Below are 21416 nucleotides of genomic sequence, written 5' to 3'. Positions count from 1 at the left end.
CTAACCCGAAGAATGTCTTGGAGGTGAAAAGAGTGATGAGACTGAAATTGTTAAATAATGTAATTAGCGGCTACGCCCCCACCTAGACCTAGAGACGAAAGAGAAATTCTGGAAGGAGCCAGACGGAGAGAGAGTTGTGATTGGTGCAGATTTCAAAGGACACGTTGGTGAAGGAAAAAGTGACGGGTAAGTACGGGATCCAGGAAAGGAACTTTGGGGCACAGATGGTGGTAAACTTTGCAAAAATGATGGAAATGGCGGGAGTGAACACTTTTTTTTTTCGAGAAGAGGTAAGAACATAGAACTAGAACCCAAACTAGAGCGGAGGTAGAAGCACGCAGGTGGATTCTATTTTGTGCAGACGACGTCATCTGACTGTAGGGTCGTGGTGGGGGAGAGTGGAGCTCGCCAGCGTCGCCCGGTGGTGGGGAGGAAGATGAAGGGGAAGAAGGCAAACGTAGAGCAGAGAAACATGCGGTGGAAGCTGAGAAAGGAGGAGGATGAAGCTACGTGTGTTTGGGTAATATTCTCATTTTCTAAAAGCTTCAACTTAAGGTAGAAATACCTCAAACGTGTGTGTGATAGCTTGTCATCATTTTATTAGAATTTTGATTCACTAATACAATATTTCAATCGGAACCAATCAGATTGAAAGCTCCTCCTCTAGCACGCGACAACATCGGGAGTTACTTTTGAGTCATCGTCCTGAACTGACTCCTGGTCCAGGCCAGTCCCTGCGGCAGCTTGCCGTCCTCGACGGGTTCCGGTGCAGACGACGAGGCCCAGCGGAGCCGCGTCTTGTCCTTCGTGGAGGGTCGTGTCGCGGGCGCTACTTTTGCTAGCTGCCCCCCGGCGCGCGTTCACACCATGAGCAGCAGAGAGAGCAGGAAGCCGATCACGACCACGATGCTGTTGTAGATGGGCCCGCTGGACGCGCCCGCGTAGTAGCCCATATCTCCGGAGCCCTCCGGCTCGTACGCGGGCCTGGCCCCGTAGCCGACGGCGTACCGCGGGTAGCCGTAGCCTCCCCCGTAGCCTCCCCCGTAACCCCCGTAGCCTCCGCCGTAGCCGGGGCGGCTCAGGGCGGACCCCAGCATGGCTCCCCCGACGGCGCCCGCCGCCGCCGCGCCGGCTACTTTACCCGCGCTGGGTCCGCCGCTCCTGGGAGGGAGCGGCCTGCTGCCCCGTCCGCCGCCCCAGCCCCCCCGGAAGCCTCCGCCGCGTCGGGCCTCCGAGCTGGGGGCCAGTGCGGTTAAGAGCAGCGCACACGTGGCCACTGTCAGGGGGGCTTTTTCTAGCCTCAACATGATCAGTTAACCTGCAACACGCGAGACACAACACGTTGATTATTATCACAGGTGGCGGGCGTGCACAACTGCCTTCATAATGCAGGATCTTTTGGGCACCTGTAAAGCTGACACTCAAGGTAGAATTTACAGGAGCCAAAACAAAGTCGGCGAAGAGTCAGGCTGGATGTGTTTGGACTGGTTTCTTTCCTTGATGGACAAACACATCAACAAGTGTCCAGAAATATGACGAGAAAAAAAGAACACACACGGTGAGACTGACTGGTCCTCTACATGTATTATAACATCGTAATAACATCATAATATTTCACGTATTCCAGCCATCCAGTTTCTACTGGACTCATCCTGTTCCGGTCACTTTCGCGGCTGAATTTGGGGCGAGACGTGGGGCTGAACCAACACTGCGTGGAAACAGAACCAGTCTGGCAAGTGAACCGGACCGCCGGCGACACGTTCAATTGCTATTATAATCATAATAATGGAGTTTATGAAGTGTGCCGGAAGATTCCACGGGTGCACGTTCGTCTGGCCCGCGTTGAAATACACAACACAGAGTTGCGGTTTCTATTTTGGGATGTTTGGTTCAGTAAAAAAAAATTCTCTAAAAATGCACTTCAGGCAGAATGAAGCCACTTGCAAGGGAACAAACAAACGACCTCCAATGATTTGACCCAAGGCCAACATAAACACACAGGATGTTCTGAGCTGTTATTTTTAACACGCCAAATGCTGACGAGCTCCAAATAATCCTCCTGAACGGAGACGCACTTTTTACGCAAGCTTTCATAATCTCTCGTGCCTTTACTTGGGTTCGGTACCACGTGCTTTCTCCGTCGTTCAAAAAGAAGGAAATGATCATCGCAGAGTTCCGTGTGAATTTATGTTCACGCGAGCGATAAACGCAGCGTGACGGCGATGGGAAATAACGGAAGGGGACGGACGAGTGACGTCATTTGTTCTTTCATCAACGCGCTCGCGCAGACTTGCGGCTAAGGTGACTTTGCGATCCGTAATCCTCTTACGGGACCGATCACTTTCCAACACCAACAAATGTGACGTGGTCTCCGCAATCATTTACTCGTGAAACCATGAAAATGCACACAATCATAATCTTCAGGTTGTGCAGGTAAACCTAACTGTTGTGGGCGGTACAGTACAAGCCGATATTAGAATCAAAGTGCACGCACACGCTGTACGACTGTGGCGGTCAATTGGCATGAACGTCTCAATTAACAATTGTCGGCGTGAAGTGTTGTACACCATCGTTAAAACTTAGAAGGCCAATGGCTTGCAAATTTGAAAATCAAACATTTCTTGTGGAATGTCATTCCTTGAGATGAACAATTTGGGGTCCGACATCGTCATCTTACAAATTCTCATCATAAATGACATCATGAAATATTCCGTCTACTGTGATCTCGATGATAGATGACTTCCACATTACTTTTAACATTTAGAACCACAGAACAATGTATTGGGATTTCCACGATATTCTAATTTAGCGCGGACGACACGAGCCGCCGATGGGCCTGTTCTGGCGGGACGTTGTGATTTCCTAGGAACGGTGCACAAATGACTTTTTGAAATGTAAACCTCCGAAGAGATTTTTCCAAATAATGTTTTTTTTCCCCGACGATGCAAATCATGGACGTCAACCCTTTTCGCAGAGATGGCGATTATTAATCATTCATCATAACAACCGGGAGAGCAAATGTAACATTTCAGAAGTGGTAAAACCCTTGGCGTTGATCAATACCCGAGAAGTGGCTCTCAATTTGAGGCCTGATCTGAAGAGAAAGTGCTCAAACCTGTGAGAAATTCAAGTTGCTCAGGTTTTTTTTGCCTCTCGCGTACGCCAGCAGTTGTGCCCCCGCCCGACGGCGCCTGTACTGGGTCCCGAATGGCGCACACTGCACGCGAAGCGCGTTTCGCAGACGGACGGCCACGTCGAGGGGATCTCGCCTCCCCCTCGCCGCCGTCATTGGCCGGCCGACTGCTCGGTAATCCGCTGACAGTTAAGCCCAACACCTAGCGGGCCTAATTTGGGCTTAATGCGCTAATTGCTGGACGGGTTGCGGCGCCGACTGACGGCTATTTCAGTCGGTTGGAGTAAAGTAAGGCCTGCGGGCCTTGTGTGGCCTCCTTTGTTCTTTCATTCGGCCCGCTAAGCATTTACATTGTCAAGAGTCCCGTGAAATTGTCGCATTCAGAAAAAAACCGTAAACCCTGCGTCATTCCCGTCTGAAGAACCGTTCCCAGCTGCCGGCCCGGAGCTCCCTCCCGGGGGCCTTTCTTTACGCGCTTACGTCACGGGTAGGCCTCCGAGTGGTCAGACTCCGCGTCGTCCTGCCCGACGGACCGTCCGAATATTCAACATTAATTACAGCCACGGGTTCCAATCTGTATGAAAGTATTCCTCCGTCTTCCCGGTCAACCGATACTGCTATTTCTTCATCAGATACATGATACAGAGTACATGCACATACGCCCGCATACATCATGTGACTTGCGAAAATGGCAGCACCCCTGAAAATTGGTAATCGTCCACCAAAATCTCCTCAAAAAGACTATTTATTAAAAGGGAGAGGATATAACATCCCATTGTCGAAATAGGGTTCATATTACATGACCCATTGGTACACTGTTCGTGCAAAGCACTGGATTTTTCCTTTAAGGTCCAAAATTTAAGCCCGGTGCAGTCGTACCTTTTTCTGTACAGAAAACGCATCCCCTGATTCGCTCGGGGCATGTTACTGTATGTACAGTATTCGGTTGGCGGCCCCTGTTTTGAGGAAATAGAAAGTGAAACTTTTTCTTTTTCAACAACACACACGTGAGTATCTTTTATCAAAACTCTTTTTAATTAAATTACAATCATTACTCAACCACCTCAGCCCTACATTTTCACGTCATTATGAATTGTTCACATAGGAAAGACTCAACATTTCGTTTACTTTAACTAAGAAGTCATCCAAAAAAAAAAAAAAAAAATCAAAAAAAAGTTTTGCAACAAAGCATGCACCTGCTCACAATGACGTTCACTCATTTGCACGGACTGGAACAACTACACTAACAGGTAAAAACAGTAAAAAAAAAAAAAAAAGATACCTACCAAACCACTAAAATATGTCCTCTGCGGGCAGCGCGCGTAGTGGACACCTTTAAGCGGCTTAAGGGTTTTGTGCTCGGCGACCATTATTTCATAACAGACAAGGACGACCCAACTTGATGCCGTCTGGCCTTCTGTCTGTCTACGTGGCGTGCAGCACCTTTACTGAACTACTTCCACTTGCGCTCTGAGCGTGTGTGGATCACACACACACACACACACACGAGCGGTCTTGGGTTGTGCTTTCAACGTGTCAACATGACATTCATCATTTTTCATTTATTTGAATGAGGGCGTACGTTATTTCGGAGTACCCCCTGCAAAAAGCTGCCCAGTGCATTGTGGGTAAAGAGGAAGCTTTTTTTTAGCAGGCACTTGACACGATGCTTGTGCTTGAAACAGGCTCGAGACAATCGGCGTGGCCTAGTGGTTAACAGGCCCGGGTCACAGTCAACAGGCCGGGGTTTGAATATGGGCTGTATGTCCCCTTTGGGCTTGTGTCATTTTCTTCAGGGACTTCGGTTCTCTGAAGGTTCCCCAGGGCGTGTCCTGCCTCTCGCGCAAAGTCTGCTCGGAAAGGCTCCAAATGAGACGATCCGTTATTTCCAAAAAAAAAAAAAAAAAAAAAATGGCGGGCCGGCCAATCGGTGCCCGATGATGACGAGTTCGTCAGCTTCCCTGAGTCACGTTTTGCGCTGCAAAATGGCCGCGGACGGCGTACCAAACGGTCGCTCCGAGACGCGTTTCGGAGCCTGCGGTCGTCCCACGCGTCGCCGTTCACATGCATGCGGGACCCTCGGGGAGGCAGCCCAGCTGCTTCTCGAGGATGCAGCGCAGGACGTTGTACCTGCAAAACGTAAACACTTACGGATTAGCCTCACGTCGTCCACAATTCGTCAATCTCTCGTCAGGTTATTATTTGAGACCTTTTTTATTCGAAAAATCCCGTTGATTTAACAGTAAAGATGATCACATTTGCGTCACCCACGATGAAAACAGTTTGATTAGCTTTGTGTTCAATCAAAACAAGACATTTGCACACATCTGCATTTACTTTGGGGAAATAAAAAAATAAAATAAAATAGCCGTCAGGGGCGTGGCCAGCAGCCCCTCGCCTGCGCCTGATTCGGCCTTGCGTGTTTTTCCATTGCCACGTGGCAATTTGTTGTGGTTGACACGGCGTTTGTGTTTGTGTTGTTGTTGTTGTTGTTGTGCCACTTAAGTCAAGTCTTGTTCAAGTTTTGTCTCGTAGTTACTGGACCTCATTTCATGATTTTTGGACTTTGCCTGTTTGTCACGTTTTTTTTTTTTTTTTTTTTGTGCTTCTTCCTTTTTGGACCGCTCACCTGTGTTGGACCTCCGCCATAATTAAACTACCCTGGAAAATGACGTCCCTGCATTTGGGTCCTACCCCGTGTTGCCTGCTCGTGACAATAACAATCAGTTTATATTTGTGCACTGTCAATTTGAAATAATATGCTTTTTTTTTTGGGGGGGGGGGGGGTGATGTTCCCATGCGCCGCTTACTCCAGTCCTATTGTGGCTTTTTTTTTTTTTTTTTTTGCAGATCAGGTTCCAGTTGGTCCAATCGTCATGGTAACAAAAAGCAGACACTCCGCTGACCTGCACGAGATCCACCTCGCTCAAAACGGGCTACGAAACAGGCTGAATAAAGTCTCGCGATATTTTGAGAATGTGATCAAGACGTGGAGCTCTTTCGGGCTCCGTCAGTTGCCGTACCTTCTCCTCAGCTTCTGCACCTCCCTGTCCTCCTCCTCCTTCAGCTTGGTGATGAAGCTCTGCAGCACGGGCATCTCAAACTTGATATACTGCGCCACCTGGTGGAGCGCACAAGACGCGCACATGAGCGGGCCCAACCAAGGTCTGGCTGCGCGTGATCGCGTGGTACCGACTGACATCGTAAGTGACTTCTTCTCCCAGGTCCTCCTCCATGAGGAACAGTTTGCACACCTGCTCACATGGACCCTGCAAGACTCTCAAAACCAGAGGGAAGTCGCTGCGCTTCAGCTTCACTCGCTCTGAAACACACACACACACACACACACATATACAGATTATGATTGCAAATTTTAAAAAGATAACGCAAGTGTAAAAGAAATAAAATAACAATAATAATAATAATGTGATGATGAAAAGGATGTGGGTGCTATGACTGACCTCCACTGGCGTGGGCCAGGTAGAGCGCAAAGTCATCCGGGCTGTTTTCGATCTTGAACTTGTTGAGGAGAACTCTCAAGACCTGCGGCGTCGTCATGCAGCTGTTGATGCGGACGTTGGTCACCGAGCCGAAAGCGGGCGTGAACACGGCCGTCTGAGACACACCCGCGTCGAAATTTCATCAGTGGAATTCGAGTTCGTGACCGAGCGCGCAACTCAATTTAGTCGTGTGTCAAATCAGTTTTCCTCAGTGAAATGAAATATGATCAGAATCTGTTCCAGTCCACTTCTTTTTTGGGGGATTTTCGCGTAACGCTCCGTGGTGACATATGCACTACGTACACAGTACAGTACCACATTAAGTCCACGGGCGGGTGTTTTTAGGTCAGGGGGCAACATTCACCCCGCCCGGGTCAGCATATTTGTGACGTAACAATTCCCAAATCGTCCCATTGTTTAGTACAAATAATCAAGTACTTTCTGAAAATACTGACTTTGATTTTGATTATCATTGCGAATCACATGAGCAAGCTGAATTTTCATCATGAAATATCGCCCAGTCTCCGCAATATCACAAATCATCTTTTCAATGTCCACGAAGCAGGAGCGGGCGTCGAAGTTTTTTTCTTTTTTTTTTTTTGCAGATCCGTAGCATGATCGCATCGATGAGAGTCGACTTTTAACTCCGGAAAAGTATTTTGACCTTTGTCGAGCAGAAACCTCAAACTGGGTCAGTGTCGGAGCGGACTCGGTGCCTGACACTTAACTGTCGCAATAAAGGCAAATTTTAAGCAGGACTCCTAAAATTGGGTTGTTTCCTTGGCGAACATTTAGTGCAAAAGAACAAATGTGTTCAGTCAATGAAATAAACGGAATGAATTTACGATACGATTGCTCCTTTGAGCTCTGCCGCCATTAGCCGGCCCGCCGGGAACGGAAGCGGAGAAGATCTGTCCGCTCAATTTTCAAAAATCAAACACGCAAATTGCCATGCACCACAAATGATATCCATTGCTCATTCTTTCTCCGTGGCCCGGTGACAAATGCCTCACGTGCCGGCGCCGATCCGCGGGCCGGTGGTTGGGGACGTTCAGAGCTCTCACTGAAGCTATTTTCCACACGCGCTTGATGCTCCTTGCGGGTGCTTCCATTTTGTTTTTGGGTGCTTGGCTGCTGGTCCTCATCAACAAAATGGCAGAAGTGGGGGGTGTTCGATTCCCGACGCGTGTCACGTCCGTGTTGAAATGAGGCGCCCACCTTGTGGTTGTAGAAGTGCCCATTGATGGAGAAGCGATGGCGTCGGATCTTCCTCTGGTCGCTGGGTGAGCGGCGGTGGGCCCGCCTCAGGACCCCGGCGTCGCTCTTGGTTCTGAGGAGCTGAGCCGAGTTCTCGCTTTCCTCTGAGGGATCGACAAGAAAACTTCCGCAACGACTTCTTTCTTCATCAGACCTGACGAGGACGCCGGCTGACCTTCCGCGTGCTCCATCGCGCCGTTGTCTTCCGATTGGTTGTCGGGCGGCGTCACCTCCACGGCGGGCGGAGTCGCGTGTGGCTTCTGTTGACCGTCTGCGCTGCTCGGGGAAGCGCAAAGAAGTCTCGCATTGAGAGGTTGTCCCCGGTTTTCGTCTGTACATACATTAAATATCCTACACTCACTGTCAACGTTAGTTACATTCACAATCCTTAATAACGCTACCTCCATTTTATGGAGCGCATCCCCTTGTCAGGGTCAAGGGTCAAGGGTCAAGGGTGAGGCGAGCGCTATCCGAGCTGAATTTGGACAAAAGGCGAGGTACGCCCGAGACTGGTCGCCAGTCAATCACAGGGCCAAAGGGAAGGGTGGGAAAAGTACGGCCCGAAAGCCGCGGGTAACCCACGCAATTCTTAACTTCGGTCCACAGACAATTATTTTATCAGGAGTCTTGTAATTTAAAATAAATAAATACAAAATTTAGACATTCTTCCCCTAAAATTGCCTAATTATTATACTGTAAGAATGTAAGAATTTATCTGTCCATTAAATAAATGCTTACTTGATTGTTGGCAATAAAATGAGATCATGTACAATAAAAAAAAGGAACTACGTACGCTAAACAAGCTTTATTCTCATTGATTATTGGTTTGTTAAGTGAATGATTTTAAAAATGTGAATCATTTTTTTATTCATACATGAATGAATATAAAGGGGATATGTCACATTTACATTGAAAAAAAAAATCCCATTAATGTGTTTAAATAACTGCTCCGGGAAATCATATTAAATCACTGAAAATAATGTAACTACAAACTAGGAATAATTATATTACAAAAAACTATATTACATATAGGATATAAATTTGACGGTATCTTTGTATTACATAATTGTCTAGTCAATGATGAAAGTTGATTTTAGTTCAAATAAAATATGGTGAATTTTATTTTAGTTTTTGTAAATCTACAAATGACATGGCCCCTTTGTCACTTTTTTTTTTTTTTTTTTTTTTGAAACACAGCATCAGATGTCAACAAAGACCGGTGGATTCTCGGACCTCACGGGGTCCTATTGGTGCCCAGTGTGTGGCCCCCCCCCCCACCCCCACCCCCAACATTTGCGCACTTCTCACCCGTGACTGTCCAGAATGCAACCCGAGTGCCAGGACGTGGAGGAGGGAGGCGGTCGGATGCGCTCGTGGTCGTCCTGCATCTGAAGCCTGATCGGTCGCCGCAGGCCCCAAAAGATATTCAAGAGGCCCTCGACGATCAGCTCCCCCTCTTCCTGTTACGGGGGGGGGGGGGGGGGGGAATCAATGGCGGATGGAAGAACTGGCGGGCCGTGAGTGGAAAAGGGAGGACAATGTGAGGCTGATACGGACCTCTCGGTGCCTGAGCTGCAGATTCTGCCCTTCATAGTAAAGGTTGTACGTTTTCAGATGCGAGAGGATGGTCGCCCTGGAGACAGACAAGGTCGAAAGTCAGCGCCATCGAGCTGGAAGCGGAACGATCGCCGTACGCGTCCAGCAGAGGTGCGACCGTCAAAGTCATCGATTAAGTGTCGAGAGCCACTGTTGAACTTAAAATGCTCCAAATCCCTCCGCGGTAAATATTCTCCCATCCCATTTATGTCGCCCTCCACTCATTTTCTTTGGATTCAATCAAAATTACATCGACGGTAAAACCTCGATTCGCGGATGTCGGAAGTAACGGACACTACGCCTTTCCAAAAAGTCCACTTGTCCCGTAAACCGGCGCTGAGAAAGTCCCCCTCTGTTCTTGTAGTCAGAACTGCTCGTGAGCCATCCGTCCAGTGTCTGAGCCGCTTATCCTCACAAGTGCCGGGTGCCCATCCCAGCTGTCATCGGGCAGGAGGCCAGTGGGGTACACCCTGAACCGGTCGCCGGCCAATCGCAGGACACACGGAGACGGACAAGCGGCCGCGCTCGCAGTCACGCCGACGGGGCAATTTACGGTCGCCAATTCATGTTGCAGATTTTTTGGGATGTGGGACGAAACCGGAGAAAACTTGCAAACTCCGCATAGGCGATTGGAATGGCGGTCCTCAGAACTGTGAGGCAGACCCTCTCACCAGTCGTCCACCGTGCCGCAAATTGCTCTTTAATCAAACCAAAACATACTTTAGCCCAGGACTTGAATGTCACCAGTGGGGGCAATTTCTCATTTGCGACACGTCTCCTGAATGTCAGACAAGTTTGTTTGTCTCCGGTGGATCCGAAGCGTTGCAAATCCTTGTAAGGGAGGTCTGGGGGTGGTCCCAGAATTTGCAGTTACTGTCGGCGAGAGTTAGCATCAGTCGCCATGTCACGCTGCAAGTGTGTCGCGTGCGTGTCCCCATTAAAATTGTCGCTGACACGGACGGCGGCTAAGAAATGCTTTCGTTATTGAATCACGGGAGTCAAAAACGGGACAAACTATTGGCATGCGGGGAATGGAGTTCGGGTCGGTCACCGTATTATTGGATGGATGAGTTGGCATCATGGGGCACCGGCAGCTGCGCTCAGTCAACTTACTTGCTGATGAACTTGTTCTCTCCGACCCGAACCCCATCGCGAGTGCCGTCCATGGTCAGACTGCACGAGCGGCGCTGAGGGAAGAAACAAAAGACGAGCGACATCGTCATCTCGCCGGAGTCTCGTGACTCCTCGTGACCGGCAGAGGAGGAACACACACGCACACACACGCACAAAAAAAAAAAAAAAAAAGAGTCAAAATACGAGATGTGACGTGGCAACTGCAGTTACTTCCTCCGAGAGACAAACGCAAAAACAGCAGTCGGATCTCTTGGCCGCCGCCGCACTCAATTGGCTTCCTTTTTCATTTTGACCTTTGTTGGTGCCGAGTTCCGTCGGGGTGAACAAGCGCGGGACACGTGGAACGGGCTCGGCCAAATTCCTATTTCAGCTGCTCCGACACATCTGCGGCCGGACGGCAGATGAAGGGAACAACTAAAAACATTTGAGCTCACGTTCATGAAGTTCCAATCCCGTGCACGTGTTCGCTCCATTTTGAGAAAAGTGGAGAGCTGGCGACAGTACGCTTGCGTTTTTCCACAGCGCGGCCGTCCTGTTCCGAAATGGGGAATCCCGAGACTTTCAACCGGTGCGCGGTTGGGGCTGAGGGGGAATTGATGGCGACGTGAACGGCGGCCATGCGACGGCCCCGGGACACAAACGTCATGTGCTAAGGTTTAGCTAGCTGGCGGGATGTGTTCCGAAATGAAAGTAAATGAAAAACATGGATCTATTCTCCGAAGCGGGCGTGTAACAGAAAAGATGGCAAGATTATTCAAGACTGGGAATGGAGTCTCCATCACAGGGTTTGTGAAAGGCAGTCGTTTGAGACCGTCAGCAAAACAAAGGCTATTCTGTGAGCTACAACGTACAGCACACGGCTTGATTTTCTACATTTTAGCATCAAAATAGCACATCTGTGACACTAATTTGAGCAACACTTATCCAAAAACACATTGGCCGCGTCCGAATGTATTCATTCTTCATCAATGTACCAATTGAAAGAGTAAACAATGGACACCATTGGATGGATTTACTTCAAACAAGAAGACTAATATTCAAGCTTCAACCCATCATGAATTTTATTTTCATTGGCGAAAGTGTTGGGCGTGTTCATTTGTTTTTATACAATACGAGGGTGCTTTTCTTAATTGAATTTCTTTTTTGAAGGAAAATAAAGCAAACGAGGCGGCATGGTGGAGCAGCTCTAGAGCATTGACCTCACAGGCTTCGAATCCCGGTCCCGCCCGTGTGGGCTTTGCGTGCTCTCATGCTCTGGGTGGGCACTCCGCTGCTGCCTCCTGCCCGAATACAGCTGGGATAGGCCCGCAACCCTTGTGAGGATAAGTGGGTCAGAAAACGGATGGCCGGATAGATGAAAAAAAACATTTGCTATTGCAATCAAATGGGTTGCCGGCTCGGCCGCGGAAAAAAGTCACAGTACTATTGCACAATAAAAATGGAAATACTACAATGAATTGGGTATAAACGTTGGGCCCAATGAGACGCTCGAGATCCAGCAGACGAATAAATCAAGATAAATACGTCGCATTATACAGGAAGACAGTGACATTACCCAAAACTACGAGCCGCGTCGTCATCCGAGCGTGTTTTGTGAGCGTTCATAAAGTGAAGCTTCTCTTGCGAGATGGCGGCCATATAAAGGAAGCGCTGGATCACTTCCTCCTTTGCTCGGCCGGTCGCACAGGAAGTCGACACCCGGCCGAGACTTCCTCAATCCGACGCCGACGCAGATGAATCAGCACCCGCAGGCACCCGCGGCGGGGAATAAGAAGACATCTGCTACGATCTGAGCCCTGCCCGTCAATCGCTTCTCAGAATTGGATTCAATATGAAAAGGGAAATCAGCCAAGCGCCATCCACATTTCAGCAGTTGCAGGTCACGCTTGTCAGGCATCATAACGGGCGTGTCAAGCAACAAAATGTCACACTGCGGCCGCGCTCGGGGGCTCGCCACAGCGCCGCTCCGCGCTTGATTCTGCAGATCTTCGGTTGTTGTGACCTCACGAGCAGGATCTGACACGTGACGATATCGCTGACCACGGCGAGTCTGCTCCCCCAAACCAAGACCGAACACCTCGAACAAACTTCAGACGGGTTCGGACTCGCCCATCGCTCTGTTTCACGTCACGATCACGCAGTCAGCGGTTCGACCAAACTCCGTGTTAACCACAACACGGTTTGTTGAACAGGTTTAACATTAACGATGGCCGACTTGTTTTCTGAGCAGACCAGTCGGAAGCACTTCACACCGCAAGATAATCAGTCAGCATCATCTTTGAAAGACATCTGCCAATCGGGCCTTTGCTGACTCGGAAGCTCGGTTGTATTGTGGCCCACTTCGCGCTGCTTCCACCGCCTCAAATCAGACAACATCAAAGGCGGAATGCTTTTGTTGGGATTGACATTTCCTCCACATTTTTGGGGGGGATTACGGAACAATTCGTACAAGCGGGTCCGGTGATGACGGACTTTCTAGGGGCGTCCCATCTCCCGCTCTGCTGTTATTTTTGTCGTCTATCTGAGCATGAATCCATATTATGTGCTGCTTCCTGGGCTAGGGTCACAGAGTTCAATCATAATAACGTCTGACATCAAAGGAGCGGAAAGCTTTTTTTCAGGACGAGCCATAACTTTGGTGAACGTTTGTTAGTGTCACAACTGCTACCAGTAAAAATGCTTTTCTTGACTTTAGCTGCGCTTGCTTGGTGTTTTCTTTCCTTGCAGATCCAGGCCAATGCTGAGGGTTGCCACGGCAACCAGCTCCAAAGTATACGACGAGGGGTATAAAGTTACTCGCTTACCTTAGACAGGCCGGTGGCGAAAAAAATAACCAATGTCGACAAGTTCGCCGAGGCTTTATTTCTCATTCAATATGAATTCCTTTATATGGGAACAAATATTTTGGAATCCAAACAAAGAGGGGGAAAAAAAAATGGAGGAGGAGTCGAGAGTCTGAATGAAAAATCGCAGTCGGATAAAGTCCCTCGCGGCTCGTTAGGCCTCAGCCGCTCGTCTGCTTCCGTCTATGCTCCGCTGCCCCCCCCCCCAGCAGATGCACGTCTACAATGTGAATGGATTCGCCATCTCATCTGAACTCTCTCCTTGTTGTGTGGTTGTGAAAGAGCGCAAAGGATCCTGCATGTAATTAAAACTCATGACCACTACTTCCTGCCCCCCCCCACCCCACCCCAAAGTGACAAATTTCAGTGGGCTGAATGGCGTCGGAAACCCCTTTCAACCGTCCCGCCTCCGCCCATCGCCTCTATTGTCGGTAGTTTCCTGGCAACAAGACAAAAACGTTGAAATATATTTGCTCCTGCTTCTCGTGAGACACGGAGGGGGGGCCGATGAGACCGGAAGACGGATCAGGTCACGTGAAACCCAACTTGAGCTCGGTCGTGCTCATTTATACATTGCGCGTATCATTGAAATTGTCAAAAGAGAATCTAGCTAGCTATCGGTTCTAACGGGACAAGTCCAAAGATTTACTGCTGTACCGCTCTGCTCTCCGGTGGTCACTTACTGGAATGAATGCCTTGCATGTGGGAAAAAAAGAGTGTTTACGATATGTTTTTAAAAAGGTGCTAATGGGTTTCACGTAGTGAAGCAGCAAAATGAAAATTATTGCCCGTTACCGACCAGCAAAAACGTGGAAGTCGAGTCCAAAATACGTAAGTGGTGCCACCAAAATAAATGGCTATGAAATTCATTGCGGTTTCAGTCCCTTAGCGTGATTGTGTACACTATATGCGTTTATGTACATGTATTTTCTCTCCAGACAGATGAACTCAACTGATATTTTTGAAATTGGTTACTGTCCGCCATAACGCGGCCTCAGACGGAAATGTCTAAAGTATCAGCCATGACTTAGTTGAGCGTTTTGTGACTTTTATGTCTTTGCCTTTCTGCTGTTAATTAGTCCTCATCCTCCCTTTGAATGAACGACACGTGCCAGAGGTGCATCTTATTCTCTCCCGTGGCGGCCACGATTAGCGAATGATGCCGTGGAATCGATACTGATAGCAGTAGTGGGGCTGATATTGTACAGTACTCTCTGTATTTGCTAAATTAAACCGATACTAGTAGACGGAGGACAACACTTTTAGGCTTCTGACGTGTAAGTCAGCGTGCATGAAACTCTATATTTAAAAAAAAAAAAAAAAAAAGTATAACCCCAGCTGATTTCAGGTGAGAGGTGGGGGTAAAATAGCCAGGAGCGGTTGCCAAACCACCAAAGGGCACATTTGAGACTGAGCCACGCAAACATTCTGCGTGGAATTCGAACACAGGCAAGTAAACGTCCAGAAAATCCTTCCAGTGTTTGTGTAATAAAAGAGGTGGCAGTACATCTCTCATCAGAGGCTACACGAATTGGCGTATTTTTCAAGGGAAAGGTCACAGTAGCATATTTTTTTTTCAAACAAATTTGCGCCTTATCTACTCGCTGTTACATAATCGGTCACACCCCCACTTGGATGCTCCTCCAAGCTTTAGACGCAGCCCGACACACTTCTTGCAGGGCGCTGGCCCAGCATCACTTGATCAAGATGCTTTGAAAGACAGAACGCAAAACGCGGACTATTGATGACTTCAAAACATTTTAAATAACGTGAAATGTATGACCTCAGGCAGCTTACCCCAAACTACGACGACGGAAGCCTCCACACGTTCGGTTCCGGTTCTTCCGTCTGACCTTTTGACGCGAGCCGCCGGTGTCACGGGGGAGTGGAGCCGTTCCGCCGCTCGGTTCGTCCGAACCCCCCCCCCCGGCACGTCGCCGTTGCTCGGTGTGGCCGGCTTGCGGTGCTCCGATTCGGATCGAGCCCAGCCGAGTCCATCTGTCGCGGCGGGCGGCTGCGAGGCAGCCAATCAGCGTCCCCGCCCCGCCCCCCCAACGACAACTCGTCTTTTGTCTGTGAGGGGGAACCCCCCCCCCCCCACCGACATGAATGAAAGCAACCGAACAATAGACACAACAATCACGAGCTTGGCCAGTCCCTACGTGTGCATGGAGGTGCATGTTTATTACTTGTATTGTGATTATTATTTATTCTGTCCAATCAGATTTCAGTCTGAACGTGTTGCTATGTCAACGTAGCCTGCTGGCTGATGTTCAGTCACGTCCATAAACAGTGGGACAGCCACACAATGCTCATCAGGGTCGCAATCATTTGGATTTTATGGGGGGCAGCTGGAAAGCGTTGGCCTCACAGTTCTGAGGACCGGGGTTCAAACCCCCCCCCCCCCCCTTTGTGGAGTTTGCATGTTCTCCCCGTGCCTGTTCCTGACAGCTGGGATAGGCTCCGGCACTCCCGCGACCCTTGTGAGGATTAGCGGCTAAGAAAATGGATGGATGGACTTTTTATGGACGCGGAGCGCCTTTCTTTCTGTCCATGGAGAGTCACAAACCTACGACCAAATGTCATGAAAATTTGTGGACATCTCTCCTTACACACCCACTTAAAATATTAAAATGATCAGTCCAATAATTTAGATTTGAATAAATGTTAAGCATTTTCCCCTCCGTGGATGCTCACAATAGAAAAAGCTTCATAGGGGAGCAATCTGTAATATTTAGACTCTCGTTCTGATATTTTCAGGGTTGGAAGGTGGCACAAGTCGATCAAATGTCCACAAACATTTTAGTGGTACTTGAAGATAGTTTGGAGAATAGGGTGTGCACACTTGTGCAAAATTCTCATTTGTTTATGTTTACATCCCCTCTCAAAAAAAAAAAAAAAAAAAAGTCAATACAGATTATGTCAAATTAATGGGGGAAAAAAAATTCAAAATGACCTTATTTTGATCTTGTAAAAAAAAAAAAAATGAATTAGGGATACTTCTATTTTTCTTTTGTACCAGAAGTTGCTGAACAACGATTTGCTTCCATCCATAACACTTTGCAGACAATAAAAGTTCAGTTTTTGTTTTAACGTTGTCGGTACAATTTATTTCAATTGTTCGTCAGTGTTATGGTGTAGTTGTAGTTTGCATCATCCTGACGTCACACCAGCGGAAACGATACAAAAATAAATAAAAAAATAACGGTGCGGAGACAAAATTGCAGTGAGAAATATGATTTCACATGCTGTACAATTTTTATTCATTGAGGAGTGTTGATGGAAACAAACCCGTCCAATTTGGGAAGTTCTCACAACTACTCCGTTAGCATAGTGACATAATTTTCTTCTCATGATTTTAAAATTGGATTCTGATGAATTCAATAGGTTGCAGATTTGCATATATGAAAGCAGACATCTGCACACACATTTTTCTTTAAAGTATAAAATGAAGACCAAAAAGAAAACAAAACCCATCATACATTCTGTAACATCTTGTGAAATAGAATCAGGAACAAAAAAAAAAAAAAAAAATTAGGAACAATAGTAAACTACTTTCTTCGCTACAATTCTGAAGTTAAATATACATGTACTCTGTTCTCTAAACGTATCTTCTTTGCTTTGCATTTTCTGGTAATATGTTAACAAAATAGCAATTTCATAAGTAAATGGGGGGGGGGGGACATCAACTTCCTAACACCCATAATGACATTATATTGGATCAAATATTAAAGTTTTGTCTTTAAATACAATTATGACAAAAGAGTGCACTTTCCAGCATGATTTTAGATTAAGTTATAATTTCTTCCTTACAAAAAAAAATAAAATAAAAATCAACAACCAGGAACAATGACAAAGGTATTACAGGTAGTTAGTGCACCAAAAAGATGATGGTACCCCCTTCATAATAACTGAAAGGGACTGATCCGGATCCGGATCCGAATCCGAATCCCAATGGCGGTGATCTTGTCTTTGTGTGCAACTTTCTTAAGCAGCACCTGCTGCTTCGTCATTGAACCAGTAAACACGTTGACGGTTCAGGTCCAGTTTTGTACACCGTCGGTCGCCGTTCAAATCCAAATCCAGCAAAGTTGCGTTCAGGCACGTCGAGCTAAGTCGCCATCGAGTCGGGTCGCACTTCTTAATCAGTCGACCGCTCGTTTGGGTCTCTTCTATGTTTCCAAACGACGACGGTACGGTCGTTATTATTCGCGGACGACAACACGTACGAGGACTCCAAACGCAAACGGACAGCACGGGGAGGTGTGTGAGAGAATATGAATTATGACGCAACGCGCATGACGCCGTAGTGAAAGTTTGTTTTTCTTTAAAAAAAAAAATATATATATATATTAATTGCGACAACCTTAAGAGCATAGTTGATTGTACGGAATTAAACGCCAAAATATAGCAGTTCTGCACATTGTGGCTGCGGGCCTTTATGTGCACAAAGGTTTTTGAACGACTGAAATATTAACGCGGGATATGATACAATACAGTGATTCCCAATCATTGTGCTGCGAGAGCCGCAGGAAATGCTACAATTTGACTTATGTGGCGGGAAAACAATTTCCATTTTCGGTCATCCGCAGAACCATGAAATGATCTTCCACAAGATAGCAGAAGGTGCAATATTTCTCTTTCTCTGTATCCGCTCTTACATCAGAGTACAGCACAGCGGCGACGCCTTGAGATACGAGTGACCGACCCGATGAGCCCACGATTATTACTTTTTTTTTTTTTTTTTTTGCTTTGACCAGGGGGAGGCAAAACATTTGAGATATGAGCAGTCTGTGGTAGCAAAGACAACTCACGTGACAAGAAGCTGCAGTTGAGCAAATATTGAATGATTCTTCACAAAGAAAAATCATAATAAAGGCTTGAAGTTATTCAACGCCACTAACAGTTGATGCTTCCTAAAACACAAAGAAAATGACACATTGTATACAAACGATGGTGCGGCACGTGCAGACTATACAACACTAGTCGAGGATAGTTTTTTTTTTTTTTTTTCTTAATCCTCTGCAAAGAACGACTAACTTGACACGGGATTAGTGAGGACCTGAGACTGACACGCACTGCGTGTGTGTGTATGATGCTGCCCCCATGCGGTCAAAGGACACACAGCAAAGGGAAGAGCGCAATATCCATCTGAGCAGAACATTTATATTCCAATCAGCATTACTGTACGATTTTGTAAAGTACAAGATAGAGTGCCGTTATTCTTTATTAGAAACGCCTTACAAAAAAAAAAAAAAAAAAAAAAAGATGAATAAAGGGCTGGTTCCATTCATTTCAATGGGGAAAGATGATTTGAGTTGAGAATTTGGACTTACAAGCACGGTCATGGAACGAAGAAAACTCGGATGTCAAAGCACGACTCTCGTGTAATGTGTTGGGACGTTAAAAAAAAAAATGTCGCTTTTTGTCATCTAAAATATGTGCCTGGGTTCACAAAGGTTGGGAAACACTGTACACGTGAACGTGAAATTGAAAAATGAAAAGAAAAACTTCCGATGCCGAGAAGGTGGCGGCCGCTAACAGTCAGGGAGTTAAAGAGTTAAGGCCCGGCAGTATTCTGCGGTTCTTGCGTCTAACGTCAGGTCCATTGTGGGGTCGTCGCAAGGTCAAGGAAATACTCTTGGCACCTTCAACTGTCTGTCATGAAATCGTAAAAAAGGCAAAGCGGACGCATTTGTTTGGAAGGCCAATCGTGGCAGCCGACGCCTTATATGGTCAGTTTCATTTCAGCGAGGAGGACAACTCATAAATCGTAAAAGTTTCAGAATTATGCAAGGCGCACAAAGACCTGCTTCAACCCAGCTTTGCACACCGACTTTCTTCCCGTAGATCAGGAAAAAATTAAAAAGAAAAAGTAGCTTCAAAAGCAGCTTTGTTTTTAGGCGTACATGTTTGGATTTTTCACTTTTTTTTTTTTTTTTTGGTAACAGGAAAAATTGAAACGCAAACTCATTTTTTTGGTTCGTTAAACAATATATATTAAGGTCAACCTGTTTTTTTTTTTGTTTTTAAATTGTGCTCTAAGAGTCGGGTGTGTTGCATGAAGGTGGGGGAAAAAAATAGCAACAGATGATCCGTTCAAGCCAGAGAACGGAACCGAAACGTTGGCTTGTTCCGTTCCTGTCGTCTAAACCCAAAATACAGTAGTTGGCACCGTTGCGAGCGGACAAACGGCTGAGATGGATCGCGGCAACCGGTCGGTAACAGAGGATCCACGAGTCAGTCAAGCGCGCGCGGCCCCTTCTTACCGCGTCTCCGGTGAGAAGGCAACGCCAAGCACACGACTGCTTCAGGGAGAAGATGGCGGCGGCCGGGACCGGTCGGAGTCATCTTCACTCCCGCTGCTCGGATTTGACAATGACACGGATCGTTCTGCTCAGTACCACGCCGCCGTCAGAACATCCATTTTCGTTCTGCCGTCAACCAAAAAAGGAAAAGTAGTGGAACACAAAAGTCCATCTGGCTACTTAGCACCAGAAGAACAATGCGACCAATCAATTTGCTCCACGGAGTTTGTCCTCGTTCGGGTTGCAGGTCAGGAAAATTTCACCCGAACCCTTCCCGAAAATGAAATGATGCCTTGTTTCCACGTCGTTACACGAGCCAATCAACGTGGCAGGAGTGAAGATGGCTCCAGAAAGAGGCCTTTCGGAGCTGCACTGCACTGAAATATGACGTGAAATGATTTACAGCAGCCAAAACGCGGGCGACGGTGGAAATGTTCGTGGAGTCGAGGCTAACACTGGAGAGAAAAGTCAAAACTGTTTAGCGGGTGTGTTTGTTTCGTGGTAAGCGGGACGATTTTCCTCACATTGGCAAACGACGAGGCAGATGTTGGGGGGCCGAGGGATTGTGTGTGTGGGGCCAAACTATGTGCTTGCATACGTGGTCGTCGCAGCCCCACCGCTCCAACTTTTTTTTTTTTTTTGCATAATTCTCAATTGGCAGATTGGGTGCGTCATTATATTTCCATTTGGATTAAAGTGACAGTGTCAGTAAAAGCCGGAGGCCGTCACGCCGAGTGGTAACATCTCCTGAAGCAGCCTGGCTGGAGGCTTGCGTCGTGGGAAGGGACAAAAGAAAAGACAGGCAGGCAGACACGACAGGACAGGACAGGACAGGACGGGCAGAGAGACAGACGGAGGTCGACGGTTGACACGTCATCCACGCGCTCGGCAATCCTGCACCGCAGCCTCTCATCCCCCCCTCGTGGCGGTTTCCCTTCCTCCCCGAAAGGACGCACGGCACCCGACAGCTACGCCAGGCTCTCGGCGCGGGAAGCCCTCCCCTTGCCCTTGCCCTCGCCCTCGCCCGCATCCCCGTGTCCGTCGCCGCTCCTGCAGCTTTCCCGCAGCCGCCCCCACTGGTAGCCGGCGAAGGTGGGGCTGATGGGGAGGTACTTAAAGAGGGCGTGCCTGCGGATGAAGTCCATTCCGAAGGGCAGGTCGTACGACCGCATCCCCTCCAGCTCGGCGGCGCTGGGACCCGAGCCGCGCTTCAGCTTCCTGATGCCTCGCTCTTCAGGAGATCCTGACGACACAAAAACGTCATTTCGCGTCAGGAAGCCACTCGGAATACGCCGCAGTACGACGTTAAACAACAACAAAAAAAAAAAACCTCACCTGCTATTTCATTCCACCTACCGCAACCCGGCTGGAAGGAACATTTGGTAGGAAAGATCATTATCCAAGCCGCTTATCCTCAAAAGGGTCGCGGGAAAGCCGGAGCCTATCCCGGCAAGCTTCGGCCGAAAGGCGGACTACACCCTGAACCGGTCGCCAGTCGGTCGCGGGGCAGAGAGAGACGCCGTCGCTGAGCGGGAATCGAAGGCAGGCGTGTGTAACGCGACGCCGCCACGAGATCAATCAAGCAAAAACACAATCGGCGCTCGGGCTGTCTCCAACAAATCATTTGGAGAATTGAACCGCCTAT

General features: G+C 47.9%; 2 protein-coding genes across 4 annotated transcripts in view; both read right to left on the bottom strand.

The window, feature by feature from the left end:
• Positions 1 to 4154: 4154 nt before the first annotated feature.
• On the bottom strand, positions 4155 to 15441 carry rassf2a (Ras association domain family member 2a). 2 transcript variants are annotated; one of them, XM_061816853.1, is made up of 10 exons: positions 15261 to 15441; positions 10600 to 10673; positions 9448 to 9523; positions 9199 to 9350; positions 8066 to 8166; positions 7852 to 7994; positions 6595 to 6748; positions 6334 to 6455; positions 6157 to 6254; positions 4155 to 5263 (listed from the first exon to the last, which is right to left on the bottom strand). In XM_061816853.1, exons 2-10 carry the CDS (start codon positions 10650 to 10652, stop codon positions 5194 to 5196), a joined length of 969 nt encoding a protein of 322 aa, XP_061672837.1. In that variant the 5' UTR covers positions 10653 to 10673; positions 15261 to 15441; the 3' UTR covers positions 4155 to 5193. The 2 variants fall into 2 exon arrangements, with proteins under 2 accessions (XP_061672837.1, XP_061672838.1); XM_061816854.1 differs by lacking the exon at positions 15261 to 15441 and adding an exon at positions 12176 to 12276.
• A 5131-nt stretch (positions 15442 to 20572) lies between these two features.
• slc23a2 (solute carrier family 23 member 2) overlaps positions 20573 to 21416 on the bottom strand; it is a 36641-nt gene continuing 35797 nt past the window's right edge. For both annotated transcript variants that reach the window (XM_061816848.1, XM_061816850.1), the window contains one exon: positions 20573 to 21014. In XM_061816848.1, the coding sequence (XP_061672832.1) occupies positions 20740 to 21014 (275 nt within the window). In that variant the 3' untranslated portion in view covers positions 20573 to 20739. The remainder of the gene's footprint in view (positions 21015 to 21416) is intronic.

Source organism: Syngnathoides biaculeatus, chromosome 4 (genome assembly GCF_019802595.1).
Source record: "Syngnathoides biaculeatus isolate LvHL_M chromosome 4, ASM1980259v1, whole genome shotgun sequence".
In the NCBI taxonomy this organism is placed as follows: Eukaryota; Metazoa; Chordata; class Actinopteri; order Syngnathiformes; family Syngnathidae; genus Syngnathoides; species Syngnathoides biaculeatus.
Note: the sequence above shows the minus strand (reverse complement) of the source record. Positions and strands in the feature narration are given on the sequence as shown.